This window comes from Sinocyclocheilus rhinocerous, unplaced genomic scaffold, assembly GCF_001515625.1.
Source record: "Sinocyclocheilus rhinocerous isolate Xijiao unplaced genomic scaffold, SAMN03320098_v1.1 scaffold167, whole genome shotgun sequence".
Classification (NCBI taxonomy): Eukaryota; Metazoa; Chordata; class Actinopteri; order Cypriniformes; family Cyprinidae; genus Sinocyclocheilus; species Sinocyclocheilus rhinocerous.
Genome location: NW_015634008.1, coordinates 291,875 through 305,962, shown reverse-complemented (window position 1 = coordinate 305,962; position 14,088 = coordinate 291,875). Strand labels below are relative to the sequence as shown.

Here is a 14,088-nt window from a genome sequence, read left to right as displayed (position 1 = left end):
TTGTAGTTTTTGAAAAGTGATTTCTGTTAAATAAAATATCTCCTTTTGAAGTGGCATAATAGGACCCCTTTAAGAATCAAATTTGAACCCAACCGCTGGGTCAAAACAACCCAATAGCTGGGGTTGTCCCTTTTTAACCCAGCATTTTTCAGAGTGTAGAAACATAGTTATTAATAGAATATCAAGAATTGATTTCTCATGTATGTCTTGGGTACCCAAGTCTGAAGTGTAATTTGAAGGCATGCAAGTGATGTGGACCCCTGACTGGTAAAGATTAATCCTTGAAAATGTGACAAAACAATTCCTTTTCCTCGGGTGCACTCTAAAAAATGCTGGGTTAAATGCAACCCAGCGCTGGGTAAAATAGTAGTTTTTGAAAAGTGATTTCTGTTAAATAAAATATCTCCTTTTGAAGTGGCATAATAGGACCCCTTTAAGAATCAAACATATGTAAACTTTTGAACGGGGTCATTTTTATAAATTCAACTATTATTTTCTCTTGTGGACTATATGTAAACGTCTTTTATGAAATATCTTGTTCAGGTCACTACTAAATAAAAAATAACATGCATTTTGTATGATTTTATGATTCTAATTTATGCTTACTCTAATGTCCAATATTTTAATATAATATAGTATTTTTAGATTTATCTTGAAACACTTTGAGACAACAACAGTTTCAACAACAATGATAAAAGTGTTTGCCCTTTAGTAATTGTTGATTCTCTCAGAATACGAGCCAAGTCTCTGGTTGCTGTTACACCTGTCCTTTGATCTTATCTGCTCCATCTGTGACTTGTTGTATCATGTGGCATCTGTTGTTGTAGAATGGGAGGGGAGAGGCGAGATCTTTGCGACCTTCAGGGATGAGTTCAGTGGGTTATTATCTGTCACAGCGATCCTAATGAAAAGCCGTCAGTGCTGAGGTCACCTCAGAAGAAACACAAATCTCTGTGACAGAACTTTTTTTCACTGTTGTTGTTGAGCTTTTTTTGGGGGAGGATTTACTGAACTTCGCATCAAGGTTTCTCGCAGTTAGAGATGCCCTATTTTTTGGTTTCTGGGATGTGAGCGGTTTTGTCAGGCAGAGACATAAAGGCGTTCTCCTCGGGCTCACGCAAACAGTGAACTAGGCCAACTGTGAAAAAATTTGTGCTTCAGACATTACTCTGGAAACGTATATATGGACCACATTCTTGGCAAATCAAATCCAGTCATATTTTCATATGGTTTTAATCATCAGGTTGCATTTGACTATAACTGACTTGTGTAGTTAGGGGTCCACTTGTGTGATCTGTATCAGTTTGCAGAGCATAAAGTAAAACTTGAAGCCATTAAGAGAAATAGACTGGGAAAGTACTTCAGCCATTCTTTACTTGCCAGTTGGGGTTTCCCTGGTATGTTTGTGAACAAGTCTATACAGACTTTGAGTAAAATTGATCATGTCTATCTCAGCATATTTTGTGAGAGGTAGGAAAAGTGTTGGGTTTAAGTAGCTGGACTTCAAGGAATAGGTAAAGCCTTTTCACTAAAACATTCCCAGAGTGTGATACTACATTTGAATGATGTAAATAGTAGTATACATATAGTAATAATAAATAACAGATTAAGATGGCCGGGTTAGTGCAGACCATGAAACTGAATTAATTTATTCAGTAAATTACAAAAAATTGTTAAAGAGTTAAGTTTATGAGATATAGATTGGGATTTCATTTAACTATTCATTCACATTTTTACAAAGGTTTTTTTTGGCAACATTAAATGTCAGGAAGCAACACATCTTGTTCCTCATTTGGAAGCTAATTCTGAGCATTGAGTCACATTGGTTTCCATGCTTGGACTTTTCCATGCATGTGATCATCTTGACGTAAAATGTGAGGTACTAATGAGGATCTATGAATGATGATTGAGTAGAAGAAGCAGTAGACTGTACTGACCTACCCTTTGGCTGGGATTGGTTGCCACCCATTATTCCTGATTTGAGGCCAGTTTGATTCTTCCCAATGATTGTGAAGTTAAAACTTGGGTTGGGGAATGCTGGTCTGGAGTCAGTGCACTTGATTTGATGGACTGGAGTCTGAGTGCTTTTCCTCAGCTGACTTGCATAAAATATTTGGGTCGGAATTCATATATGATGTAAGTCAATCTTTAGTTAGACATTGGTATGTCTGGTAAGGGTCAGCTTGATTTGCTGAGGTAGTGAATGTCTCTATCTGTCTATATTGACTAGTTAGGGGCAAAATCACACCCAATTTGGCATAATATTATTTCTTATAATTGGTGAATATGGAGTGTTGTAAATCTATTTTAATGAATGCACTTGTGAAATGAAGTAGCTATTAAACAATATGATAACAGAATGACACCAAAGATCAAAAGACAAAGCTGATTGTGACATACTTGCCCTCAAGTAATGGAGATATAACACACACACATAACCATATGGTATACTAAGGTTTCTGCAGTACATTAGCACTTAGGTTAACTACAGCTAATATACTGTTGTTCTTAACACAGTGCCTGATCATCTTTATCAACTGCTAGTACATTTGTTTCCACCGAATAGTTGTGGATTAGGATCCCGATTTGAGAATTCACATGCTTATCATTCTTATATGTGTAAAAACATACTTGCATAGACTTTTGTGTTTTGAAAGACTCTTGATACATGTTTTAGATTTTGAATGGTTTTGGAACATTAAAATGTTTCATTGGGATAATCAACTACTTCAATTTAACGTTCGTCATATACATTTTTATCTCATTCTGTTTTAGGGACCAATCTTTGAAGTAAAAAAACTAAAATGGAACAGCAGGCACTATGTTCATCATGCATTCTTGTTAACCATTTCAAACGTAAATAATTTGTGCTGTTTCTCACTTTTCACATTCATAATACCCCATCTAGGACAACAAAACAAGGGTGTGAGTACCTCTGGAGTAGAGGGGAAGCTATAGGTCAAACAGTCTGTGCTGACTAACCTCAAATGTGTATTTAATGGGGAGAACGGCTGGACTTGAATGGACTTGTAGCTGTTTCTCTTCAACATTTTGTTGCTCTTTGGTTCTTGATAGAAGTGTTAACTTTTGCAGAGAGCTTAACTGTGTTAGTTCTTCATATCTTTACGAACTCCTCCACACACTCTACATGATGAACAATGACTTTGAATACACAGAGGTTACATAACTGTGGGCCCACTGTGGAGGTGTTAGCCAAGATGTGAGATCTGCGAATGGTTGTTTTCAAGCATAATGCTCCCCATATTCAGATTTTATTCAGACTGGTTGTCAAAGGCATAAAGAAACATCCCAATTTTCACACCACGTTTAAAGAGTCTTTTGAGATGCAGATTTTAGAGATGATTCATTCATGTCTTTTATTTAAAGCTTTACAAATTTGTGCTATTCTGCTTGCTTTTTATTTTTTATTTTTATGTACTGGTTTGATATCAAATATGATTTTAAGGTGCTGGTCTGCTTAAGACATTTGATACACACACGTTTATGAAAATATAACTTTGTTAAAGAGAGTCAGCCAGCCATTAATGCAAATAACCCCCGAGAGGACATTCAGGACCCCAGCACACACATTATCCTGCTTTTTCACTGCTTCTTAACAAATAAGTACATAGACATGAAATATGATTTTTGAGTTATCACATGGATTAACTTTGTGATATTTTTTTGCAATGTCCTTACCTTCAATGAGTAATTTTAACTATAGGTCTGTGGAAACTGTGTAGTTATATGTTCAGAAGCATTATTAGGTTAACCGTGGAGTGAGTGAAAGTTTATCTGGTGAATCAATTTGTTCTGTCAATTTAAACGACAGACAGATTGAGACCATTGTTGTTAGAATATGCTACTGAAGCTCATTTATCACACCTCAGGTGAGAGAGGTGACAAGCTCTCGGCCCCTTGACCTGCAATGAGAGAGCGAAAACCTCTCTGTGAACTCTTTCAGGTATTCACTGCAGTGTCTAGTGTGGGGTTCCTACCCAGTATCAGTGAAAATCCAAGTCCAGGTGTCCTGATTGTTTCTTAGACATGCACTATCGTGAATAAATAGCACATTAAAAAAACACAATAACAATTAGGCTATACAACAATGAGACAGGGTGGGTATATAGTGTGTTTCACAGATTTAATTTAACCTAAAAAAAAAATAAAGATAATGCAGGTAAACATTACATTTACCAGATGTAACCAGATGAATTGGGGGGGGGGGATTATATATATATTATCAGTGTAGGGTATGGTCTCAGTATATTACCATAAGGGGGATTCACCAAAATATTTCCATTACACAGTGATGCTAACATTGGGGGGTGGGATTATATATATATTATCAGTGTAGGGTATGGTCTCAGTATATTACCATAAGGGGGATTCACCAAAATATTTCCATTACACAGTGATGCTAACATTTATAAAATTCTGTATTTTTGGACAAATAAATAAATAAATGCATTTGTGTGGGTTATGAGAAATGATAAATTCATTAGCCCTGCATCTTTTTTGTAAATGTGTTTCTGCTAGATTCAAATGAGATTTTCAGGATATAATGGCGGACTTGTAAGTAACCATGAAGATTATTTTAAGGGGATTTTCGCTGACACAGGCATTTAGCCTAGTTCTTCTTTCAGTTGTCTCTCTCTTTTAGTAAAATTCCCATATGTTTTCGTTTTCAAGCGTACACTGATGGGCGCGCGCTGACATGCACGCGGGTGTCTGGTGCTGTCCGCTGATTGGCTGTCTGGATTTCACAGCGCCGCCTACTATCATTTATTATTCGCGCGCTCAGTGGATCAGCGCACTTGCTTAGTATAGCGCGTCGCACGTACTGACTGGGGTATGTTTTTAAGGATCATGCGCTTGAGTGTCACAGTCAGTATCCGTATGACCTGGGAATACGCAGCGTGACTTCTTTTTAGTTTCGTATGAATTGAGAATCATTTTTTGAAGTGTATTGTTATACGTCCGGAGGTTCATCTTGCGCAGCCATATATCGCCAAACTTCTGCAGGGCTGATCTACAGCGGAGTCTCGGACCCTTTCGAGGTGAGAAACTCAATCTGTGTTTACAGAAGCGCTCGATGCGTTCAATAGGCGGCTTGGTTTGCATGCATTTTGATTGTTTATTTTCGACCTGCTCTGTGTTCATCGGTCAATAAATTACGTTCAAGCGAGACAGAATGGTTTACTTACATATGTTACCAACAGATATTCCGTGCTGATCATATTAACCTTATTAATGGAGAATGTGACCTGTGGTGCTAGTATGCTGGTGGTCTTGAGTGTGAGTTCTTACAAGTGCGATATGCAATGTACAACAAATGTAGAACACAACCAAGCCGTCATGTAATTTGATATACTGCCATGGAAATGAATGATTGCTATATACTATTGGTTATTTGTTGTATTGGCATGGTACTTTAATGTATAATATTTCACTGAATGACTGTAATGTTCATTTACTTCACTAGCTACATCCATATTAGGTTCCCACAGTCAGGGAAAACTGGTTATAAGAAGGAATTTTAAAACTGCAGTTCCAAGTCTATAAAACACATTGAGATTAGTGAAATCTTAAAGTCCCGTGTAAATGTCTATGTATTTTATTGTTTAGGATGTTATAAAATTACAGTAAATTGGCTTAAAAATATAGTGTGCATGGTGTGTGCTAAACTGATGGTTTGCACTGCAGGATGAAGATGGCAGCTTTATGGAAGTGTATACTTACATATGTTACCAACAGATATTCCGTGCTGATCATATTAACCTTATTAATGGAGAATGTGACCTGTGGTGCTAGTATGCTGGTGGTCTTGAGTGTGAGTTCTTACAAGTGCGATATGCAATGTACAACAAATGTAGAACACAACCAAGCCGTCATGTAATTTGATATACTGCCATGGAAATGAATGATTGCTATATACTATTGGTTATTTGTTGTATTGGCATGGTACTTTAATGTATAATATTTCACTGAATGACTGTAATGTTCATTTACTTCACTAGCTACATCCATATTAGGTTCCCACAGTCAGGGAAAACTGGTTATAAGAAGGAATTTTAAAACTGCAGTTCCAAGTCTATAAAACACATTGAGATTAGTGAAATCTTAAAGTCCCGTGTAAATGTCTATGTATTTTATTGTTTAGGATGTTATAAAATTACAGTAAATTGGCTTAAAAATATAGTGTGCATGGTGTGTGCTAAACTGATGGTTTGCACTGCAGGATGAAGATGGCAGCTTTATGGAAGTGTAGAGTGTTTGCTGAGAGTTTTCAGTGAGGAAATCATTTTTCATTTATCATATTTATTAGTATGGTAGTGGTCTTGGGTGGGTATGGGAACTGGAGGGTTGCTGATATTCCCTTGTTGATTTCAGATTATCATTACCCATGTGTTTTTCCCCACTATCAAATAAGTAAGCTATTTGGGGGCTTAAGCAGATTGTCTTACCTTACTTGATTAATCTGTGTTGTTTATCAACAGCCTTATATTGTGCCTCTTTTCTATCAAAAAGAAGGGTTGTTTTGGTCAAGATTGTGGAAAGAAGAGTGTTTGAGACATTTGATTCTGTTTTGAAATGCTGATCTGCATCAGGTCGCTGTAATTTGGCTGGACTTTGCCTCTGTGATAGCAGTCATGCAGGCAGCTGGAAGTGCTTTTACTTGGGAAGGACACTATGCCCTGCTAATCTGTATCACCAGCCAAGCCCTTTATTTACTCAGACACACTTGTGTAATTTCAGTGAAGTTATAGCTCCCTTCCCCCACCGTCTTAGACACACACACACACACACACACACACAGACACACACCTGCTCATTTCCCAAGGCTAATGTGTAATCCACTTTGACAGAAACCAAAAGACCAAGACTCAATTTGATCCTTTTGCTGAATTTATTGAAAGCCGACAATGTTGTGTCATACTGGTGTCTTGTATCTTGATATCTTGATCCTTGGTATTTTTTGGTATTTTTTATATTCAGCATAAAGTTTCCTTTAAAGTCAAGACTGCCTCAACAACTTTACAACTCCTAATAACATGCCAATGAGCACAACACAACCTGTTGTTGAGGATACTGTTTCAAAACAGTCCGGAGCGTTTGGGTTTTGTTGTTTTACCCTCCACATTTGCATTAGACAGGGTTCCCACAGCCACAGAAAACCTGTAAATATCAAGGAATTTTAAAATTGTGATTTCCAATGAAACTGACCTTAAGAAGTCATGGAAATATCATAGAAATTTCAATAATGTAAGTAAAAATTGTAATTTAATTTTCTATTTATTGAATATGTATTCTACAAATAAAAAATGTAACTTTAAATTCAATTGAAATTATATAAAAAGTTCAATTTCAAGGTATTTTTGAATTTATTCAGTATTTTACTTACAATATTGAAATTTTCAAGACATTTCCATGACAATATATATGTTTGTGTATAGTATATGTAGAATAATATTTATTATATTTTATCAACTTTGTCCTTATCCAGTAGGGTTAAATGAGTGTAAAATCATGGAAATGTATTGGTCAAAAGGTGTGGGAACCCCGAAGATCATACCGTTTATTTATCTTGCTGAGTGTTGCTTTTTGAGGAAGCATTGAGTATGTATTCTACAAATAAAAAATGTAACTTTAAATTCAATTGAAATTATATAAAAAGTTCAATTTCAAGGTATTTTTGAATTTATTCAGTATTTTACTTACAATATTGAAATTTTCAAGACATTTCCATGACAATATATATGTTTGTGTATAGTATATGTAGAATAATTGTATTTATTTTTAATTATTTTTGATAAGTTTTTAAGTATTTATGAATAATTTATTATATTTTATCAACTTTGTCCTTATCCAGTAGGGTTAACTGAGTGTAAAATCATGGAAATGTATTGGTCAAAAGGTGTGGGAACCCCGAAGATCATACCGTTTATTTATCTTGCTGAGTGTTGCTTTATGCTTGAGGAAGCCCGTTTTGATCTAGAGCCACAGTAATCGACACTACAGTCAACATGTGGGTGGGACTGAATGTTTTCAGCTTTCTGACAGTCATAACTATCTAAAATGCAGCCGTGCAAGGATGCCAAATATTCTATATGGTCAAAATAAAAGCCCTGACAAAAACAGTGCAGTAATTGTGTGAAAGCAAGGGCCTTTTTGTTTGCTTATACACTATACAGCTCCTGCGGTGAAGGCTGTGCTCAGTGTTTGTTTGAGCAGGACAGGAGAGAGGACATGTGGCCGGCCATACTTGACACCTGCAACCAAAAAGTAAACACATCCAGAATCCCTGCTACTAATCAGCTTCAGCATTGTTTTATTCGCTCACAGAATTCAATCGAGCAGCAGTTGGTGCACCTAGAGTGTTTAAAAGGGCTTTGACTTTTTCTGTTTTAGCAGATTTGCATTGTTGCCTGGGGGCTTCACTAATAGGGTTGCATGAGCAGATGCGCTGGGGGATCCTGCTTTTTGACCATATAATGAGACAAAAGTGGACTTTATTCAACACTGTTTGGTCAAAAACAATAAAATGGTTTATTTTTATGAAAGTTCAGGCAAATTCTGTTGCAGAATATGAGTGAGAGAATAAAACTGTATGTGGTTCCCAGAGGCGTCATTCATATAGGACTTGACAAATAGTCAATTTCTGGTGATGAGCGCAAAATCATTCTTGACATCATTTGGCCTTCCGCTCTTTTTATCTCATTGACGTGCTCAGATGGTATAACACATGGTAAAGCAGATGCGCAGGGGGCGTTTGCTGCCTTGACCTCTCGGGCCTCCATTTTGATGCTAATGCCAATGGTTTTATGAAGGAGGTCTCTGTGGGGGGCCTTGGACTGAGAATATACCTCATCATACAACACCCCCTCCCTCCTGTGCACTCCTGTCCAACTCTGGCACCCAAACGCCTGTGGGTCTGAATAGGCAGGCGGCCATTGGGACTGTGCATTGTTTGGGGTGTCCCTTGACGCCCCGTGCCATAGCTGTGAATGCCTCCATTGAGGGGCCCATATGTGCTGTGTCCAGGAATCTCACTGAAAGTCACGAGCTGATCTCTGAAATGGCACAGAAGCTCGTGCTGGCGTGCTGGATCCATCCACGTGATTAGGCGATGCATTGACATGTGCAAAACTCACTTTCTGCCTTTCCACGAGAGCCTGGAAGATACAGAAGTAGGAGGGAGGGATGCAATGTGAGCCAGAGCTCTTTGTGTGGGTGAAGGACTGCTTTTGGCTGCTTATCACCTCTAGCTAATGCTGATTGACTCATAGGACTCTCATTTGTAATGACCCACGTTTTGGTTTTGAGGGGGAAAATAAGAATGCTTCTTTTCAGAGGCACTAGATCTCATAGGTCATCGTGTTTTTTGTATCAAACCGAAGTTAAAAGAGCCTCTGTTTTGTACGTCCACGTGAGGTAAAAGCACCATGAAGATTAATTTGTTGGTGTTTGTGAGTGAAACCCGCCGGCGGTACGTTCAGCCGCTATTATGGTGGATTAGAGCCAGCTAGTGTGAGTCTGAAATACGCAGCGAATGGAGATTTAAACTCAAGTTCTCACAGGCTCCATCAAGGAAGGTGTTTGCACTAGGGATCTGCCGGTATCAAATTTTCATGTTGCGATTAATTGCTAATGCTTTTATTACGGTATACGGTATTATCATGATATTGAAATTAAGTTTAAAAAAAGTGCCAGAGTGCGCACGCGTCTTTCACGCAGCATACAGAGGTGTTGTGCAACATATTCATCCCCATGAGTCGTCCATCCGAGGAAGAGTAATTTTCCACTCAGCTTCCTATAATGATACTGTGGACCTTGTGTTTTACACAAAGGTAAACAAAATTTTCAGTTGAGGATGGAGGCTCAGCATTAACGAATTAGTTCATGCGTCAATGTCTGTTTTTGATTGTGTTTGCATTTAGGGGAGGCTCCTCAGACTGATGTTTCTTTATATCCTTCAACAGGACAAAATGCCTCAAACGCCACCCTTTCCAGCAATGTATGGGTCTAATGGCTACAACAAGAATCTCTATAAGGCCAAGGAAGAGGACTATGAAGGCCTGTATTACCATGACAACAACCTGGTGTCAGGGTCCTTGGAGGCTCTAATTGAGCACTTGGTCCCTACGGTGGCTTACTATCCTGATGTGAGTGTATAGATTATCAAAAGTATTAAGCCAGTTCACAATATTGGATTTTGAGTATTGAAAACACATGCATGCTTATTTTTATATCTCTGATTTATTTTTTAAATGTCAAAACACTGAGACCACAAAAGTGCCTTGCAATTGGTCTCTACTTAAAATTCAGCAATATGCACTACTGTTCAAAAATTTGGTGTCAGTAAGATTTTTAAAAATAAATTAAAACTTTTAATCACAAGGACACATTAAACTGATATAAAGAGATACATCTTTTGTAACATTATAAAGAACTTTATTTAAAATAAATGTCCTTTTGAGCTGTAGTCTAGCTAACCACATATATTTTCCAGAAATATAAATACATTTTATGTAGTTAACACTTTGTTTACTTTAAGTCCAACATTAGTTTTGTTTAGAATATTGAAAAACGGATATTAATGGTTTGTATTATTGCACCAACATTGATCTCTTTTTTTTTATTGACTCGCAGAGGACGTACATCTTCACATTCCTGATCAGTTCCCGTCTCTTTATTCACCCGTACGAGCTCATGTCCAAAGTGTGCCATTTGTGTGTGGACCAGCAGAGACTCACTGATCCTCAGGCTGACAAGGTACAAGAGTGTCTTTACACTGATTGACATAAAAGGTGGCTTCAGTCGTCATGGTTGCTCTAGCATTAACAAGTCATTTTAAGAACCAAGGACAATAATTTGCAATTACAATGTTGTTTACGTTATCTGTAGGCAAGAGTCAGGAAAATTGCTCCCAAGATCCTGCAGTTGCTGACTGAGTGGACGGAGACGTTTCCCTATGACTTCAGGGATGAGAGGATGATGAAGAGCCTGAAGGAACTAACACATCGTCTGAGTTCTGGAGATGAAGTAAGTCTGCCATTTCCAAGTGTTGGAAGATAATTTCAGTGGAAACAATTAGTTTTTTATTCTTGAGGTAATGTCAGCTAAAGGGCAATGCCATTTTCAAAATAATAGTCACCTGGAAGGTGCAAAGACATTAGCTTATGCCTTTAGTACCACTATTAGCATAGACAGAATAAAACATCTTTGCATAAGTCTTAGCATGGCTTCTTTAACATTCAACTGGTTAAGACGTAGGATGTAACACGTTGGGTGAGAAGAGTGTCAACACCTGAGCAATGGGGGCTGAGATTTCTTTAGTCCTAAAGCACTCTGACAAGAGGAGTGAGAAGAAGGCTCTTTTGTTTAGCCGCTTTTGTCTTCACTGGTGCTTTTCCACAGGCTGCATTTAAATAGTTCCATTAGCGCTGACTCGTTTGTTACCGTGCTACTGGCTTAGCATTTGTTTCCATCAAAGGGATTTTTCACCACATTTGAGATCATCATTCATGCCAAGTGCTTTCAAAACTTCCCGGGCATAAAAACCAAAGCCACACTGGTTTTGTTATGTGATTATTTGATTAGATTTTATTTTTTACATCTAGTTGTCATCCTTCCGTTATGATCACATCCTTTTGACGTCTATCAGCCAGAGCTTTGTTTTGAATTTGGATAAAGTTGGCAGCTCTCATCAAGTGTTGTCCTCAAACGTCCCTGTGGGTTTTTTTCTCTATCATCCACAGCTGAACAGTCATCCTGTCGTGAACTCTTGATTTTGTAAATGTACAGTGAAATAAAAAAGAGATTTGCTGAATCTAGCTCTGGTCATCTCGCATGGTTGGCGAGCATTAGTGTAATGACTAACAGCAGGGCGCTAGTTAGAATAGACAGTTTAAGATGGAAGACGCCACCCCATCAGATCCAAACGAATGAGGTTCACTAACTCGAAAAGACAAGCATTCATCCTCTGGTGACTTGTGTAGTAAACACATGTGTGACTATTGATCTGCTTTATCCTGACCCAGGAGATCGATGACCTCCTGCGGCCTTGCTAAGCTCATAGAGGAAATGTGTGCTTGTACCGCCTCCTCAATCTAGTGAAAGGGGCGATAAGATAATAAGACTGCATGTACAGTCAAAAAACAACCACATGGAGAACTATAACTGTGTAAGGGTCAATGACATAGTTGACCTCTTTATTTGAAAATGAATTAAAATGTTATTCATGCATACAATAACCTGAATATACCTCTTATGTTGAGCAAGTTTTTAATTTCTGAATTAAAATTAATTTTTGTGTAAAGTCAGTGTCAAGATTATACAATTGTCTGAATATGATGAATAAAAAAGCCTCATTAAAGGGTGAAATTCTTATAGAAAACCTTAAGTAGTTTAGCGTAATCTTTACACTGTGTGTCAAGGTCAATAAGTCTCATCAAATATCAGGTAATTTGACCTTTTAGTGACAAGGCAAGGTTAGTTCAGGTTGTAAAATGTATGTGACCCAAAACATATAAATTTTTTTTACCTTTTAATATAATTTTTTTTATTTTTTAGAAAATACTTATGTCTACAATCATGTATTCAAAATGTTTTTTTAAATTTATTATTTGATGATGATGCATGACATTTTTAGTGCCTTTAAATAATTTTTTTTTTTGATTTTGAAAGTGTTTTTTTTCCCTTTATTGTATACCGTTTTATATGTTAGCCATAATGATGATCAAATTTTCTTTTTTAACAGTGTGACCACTTAATGATTTCTTTATTCAAAAGTCAAAGTATCTTTATGATCTTTACGGATGTAGGCGAGACAAATGAAATCTGTGTTTTGAGTTATGACTGTCTGGTAGATGTGTATCAGTGCATGAAAAGAGCGTCTCATAGTGTGTAGAATGCATTCGTTCATACCATCAATATCTTGACTGTATTATGTAATTCAGTCGCTGTTTTTCTCCCGCCATATGAATGGCATGTACTCGTACATGAATTTTGTTAATGAGAGTGTCTGTTACTGTGGAACACTGACTCTGCATTGATGGGGGATTCACAGCAGTCAGACACAATAGACAATATGTGTATTTATAGCTAGACATGAGCCCATCTGAGTCAAATGTGGTGTATTTTCAAATGTAATGTCCAGTGCTAGCAGCCCATCATAACAAGACCACTATGAAGTGGATTCCAGTTAGGCCTTTTATGTTTTGACTTCTCCTGGACCTCAATGGTCCTGACGAGTTTGCCAGCAGTTTGTTGACCTGCTGTTTTCTGTCTTTTTACTGGCAGTTGCGTCACAGATCTCTTGCTTTCAGCACAGGAGCTGAGAATAGATGCCGTAACATCTGTCTCCAGACCACAGTTTGGTCCTCAGGCTTCTGGTCGGATTAGATTGTCATTATGCATGTGGTCTTTTGTATAGGAAAGGCAGGGCGCAGTTGTGCATTTGCAGGCACAGCTGTTTGGTGCACATTTGGACACCTTTTGCACAAATCCTGTTTATTGAAAGTAAGGGAGAGCATTCACCCTTGACCTTGGTGTGGTGTGTCAATGCCAGAGTGATCTGTACTGTGAGGTTGTGCCATGTGGATGACTGTTCCACACTCGTGCCAGGGTTAAAAATGTGGAGGCAGCACACAGGCAGCTTTTTTTATTTTTCCACAACAAGTGAGTTGTCTGATCTGCTGCTCAAAATGTCAAGCAGTTATCGCCAAGAACTCCTGCTAAAAAATAATCTTTATTTCCTGTGTGTGTGTGTGTCATAGGGCTGGACGATATGGCCAAAATTGATATCACGATATATTTCTTAATTTCGGTCGATACGATATAATTCCGATATCGATATGAACACTATTTATCTGAAATAGAAATCTTTTGTAACATTATAAATGCCTTTATCATCACTTTTGATCAATTTTAAGCATCCTTGCTAAATAAAAGTATTAATTTCTATAATTTCTTTCCTAAAAAAATTATAGAAATTATACTGAATGGAATAGTGTATAATGTTACAAAAGCTGTTTATTTCAGATAAATGCTGATCTTTGGATCTTTCTATTCATCAAAGAATCC

The 14,088-nt window shown here is 37.4% G+C and overlaps 1 protein-coding gene across 1 annotated transcript in view; it reads left to right on the top strand.

Moving 5' to 3' along the window:
* rasgef1ba (RasGEF domain family, member 1Ba) overlaps window positions 1–14,088 on the top strand; it is a 65,731-nt gene that overhangs the window by 38,316 nt on the left and 13,327 nt on the right. Inside the window, exons 4-6 of the mRNA XM_016558682.1 lie at window positions 9,984–10,166; window positions 10,654–10,776; window positions 10,909–11,046. Coding sequence (XP_016414168.1) covers window positions 9,984–10,166; window positions 10,654–10,776; window positions 10,909–11,046 — 444 coding nt within the window. The remainder of the gene's footprint in view (window positions 1–9,983; window positions 10,167–10,653; window positions 10,777–10,908; window positions 11,047–14,088) is intronic.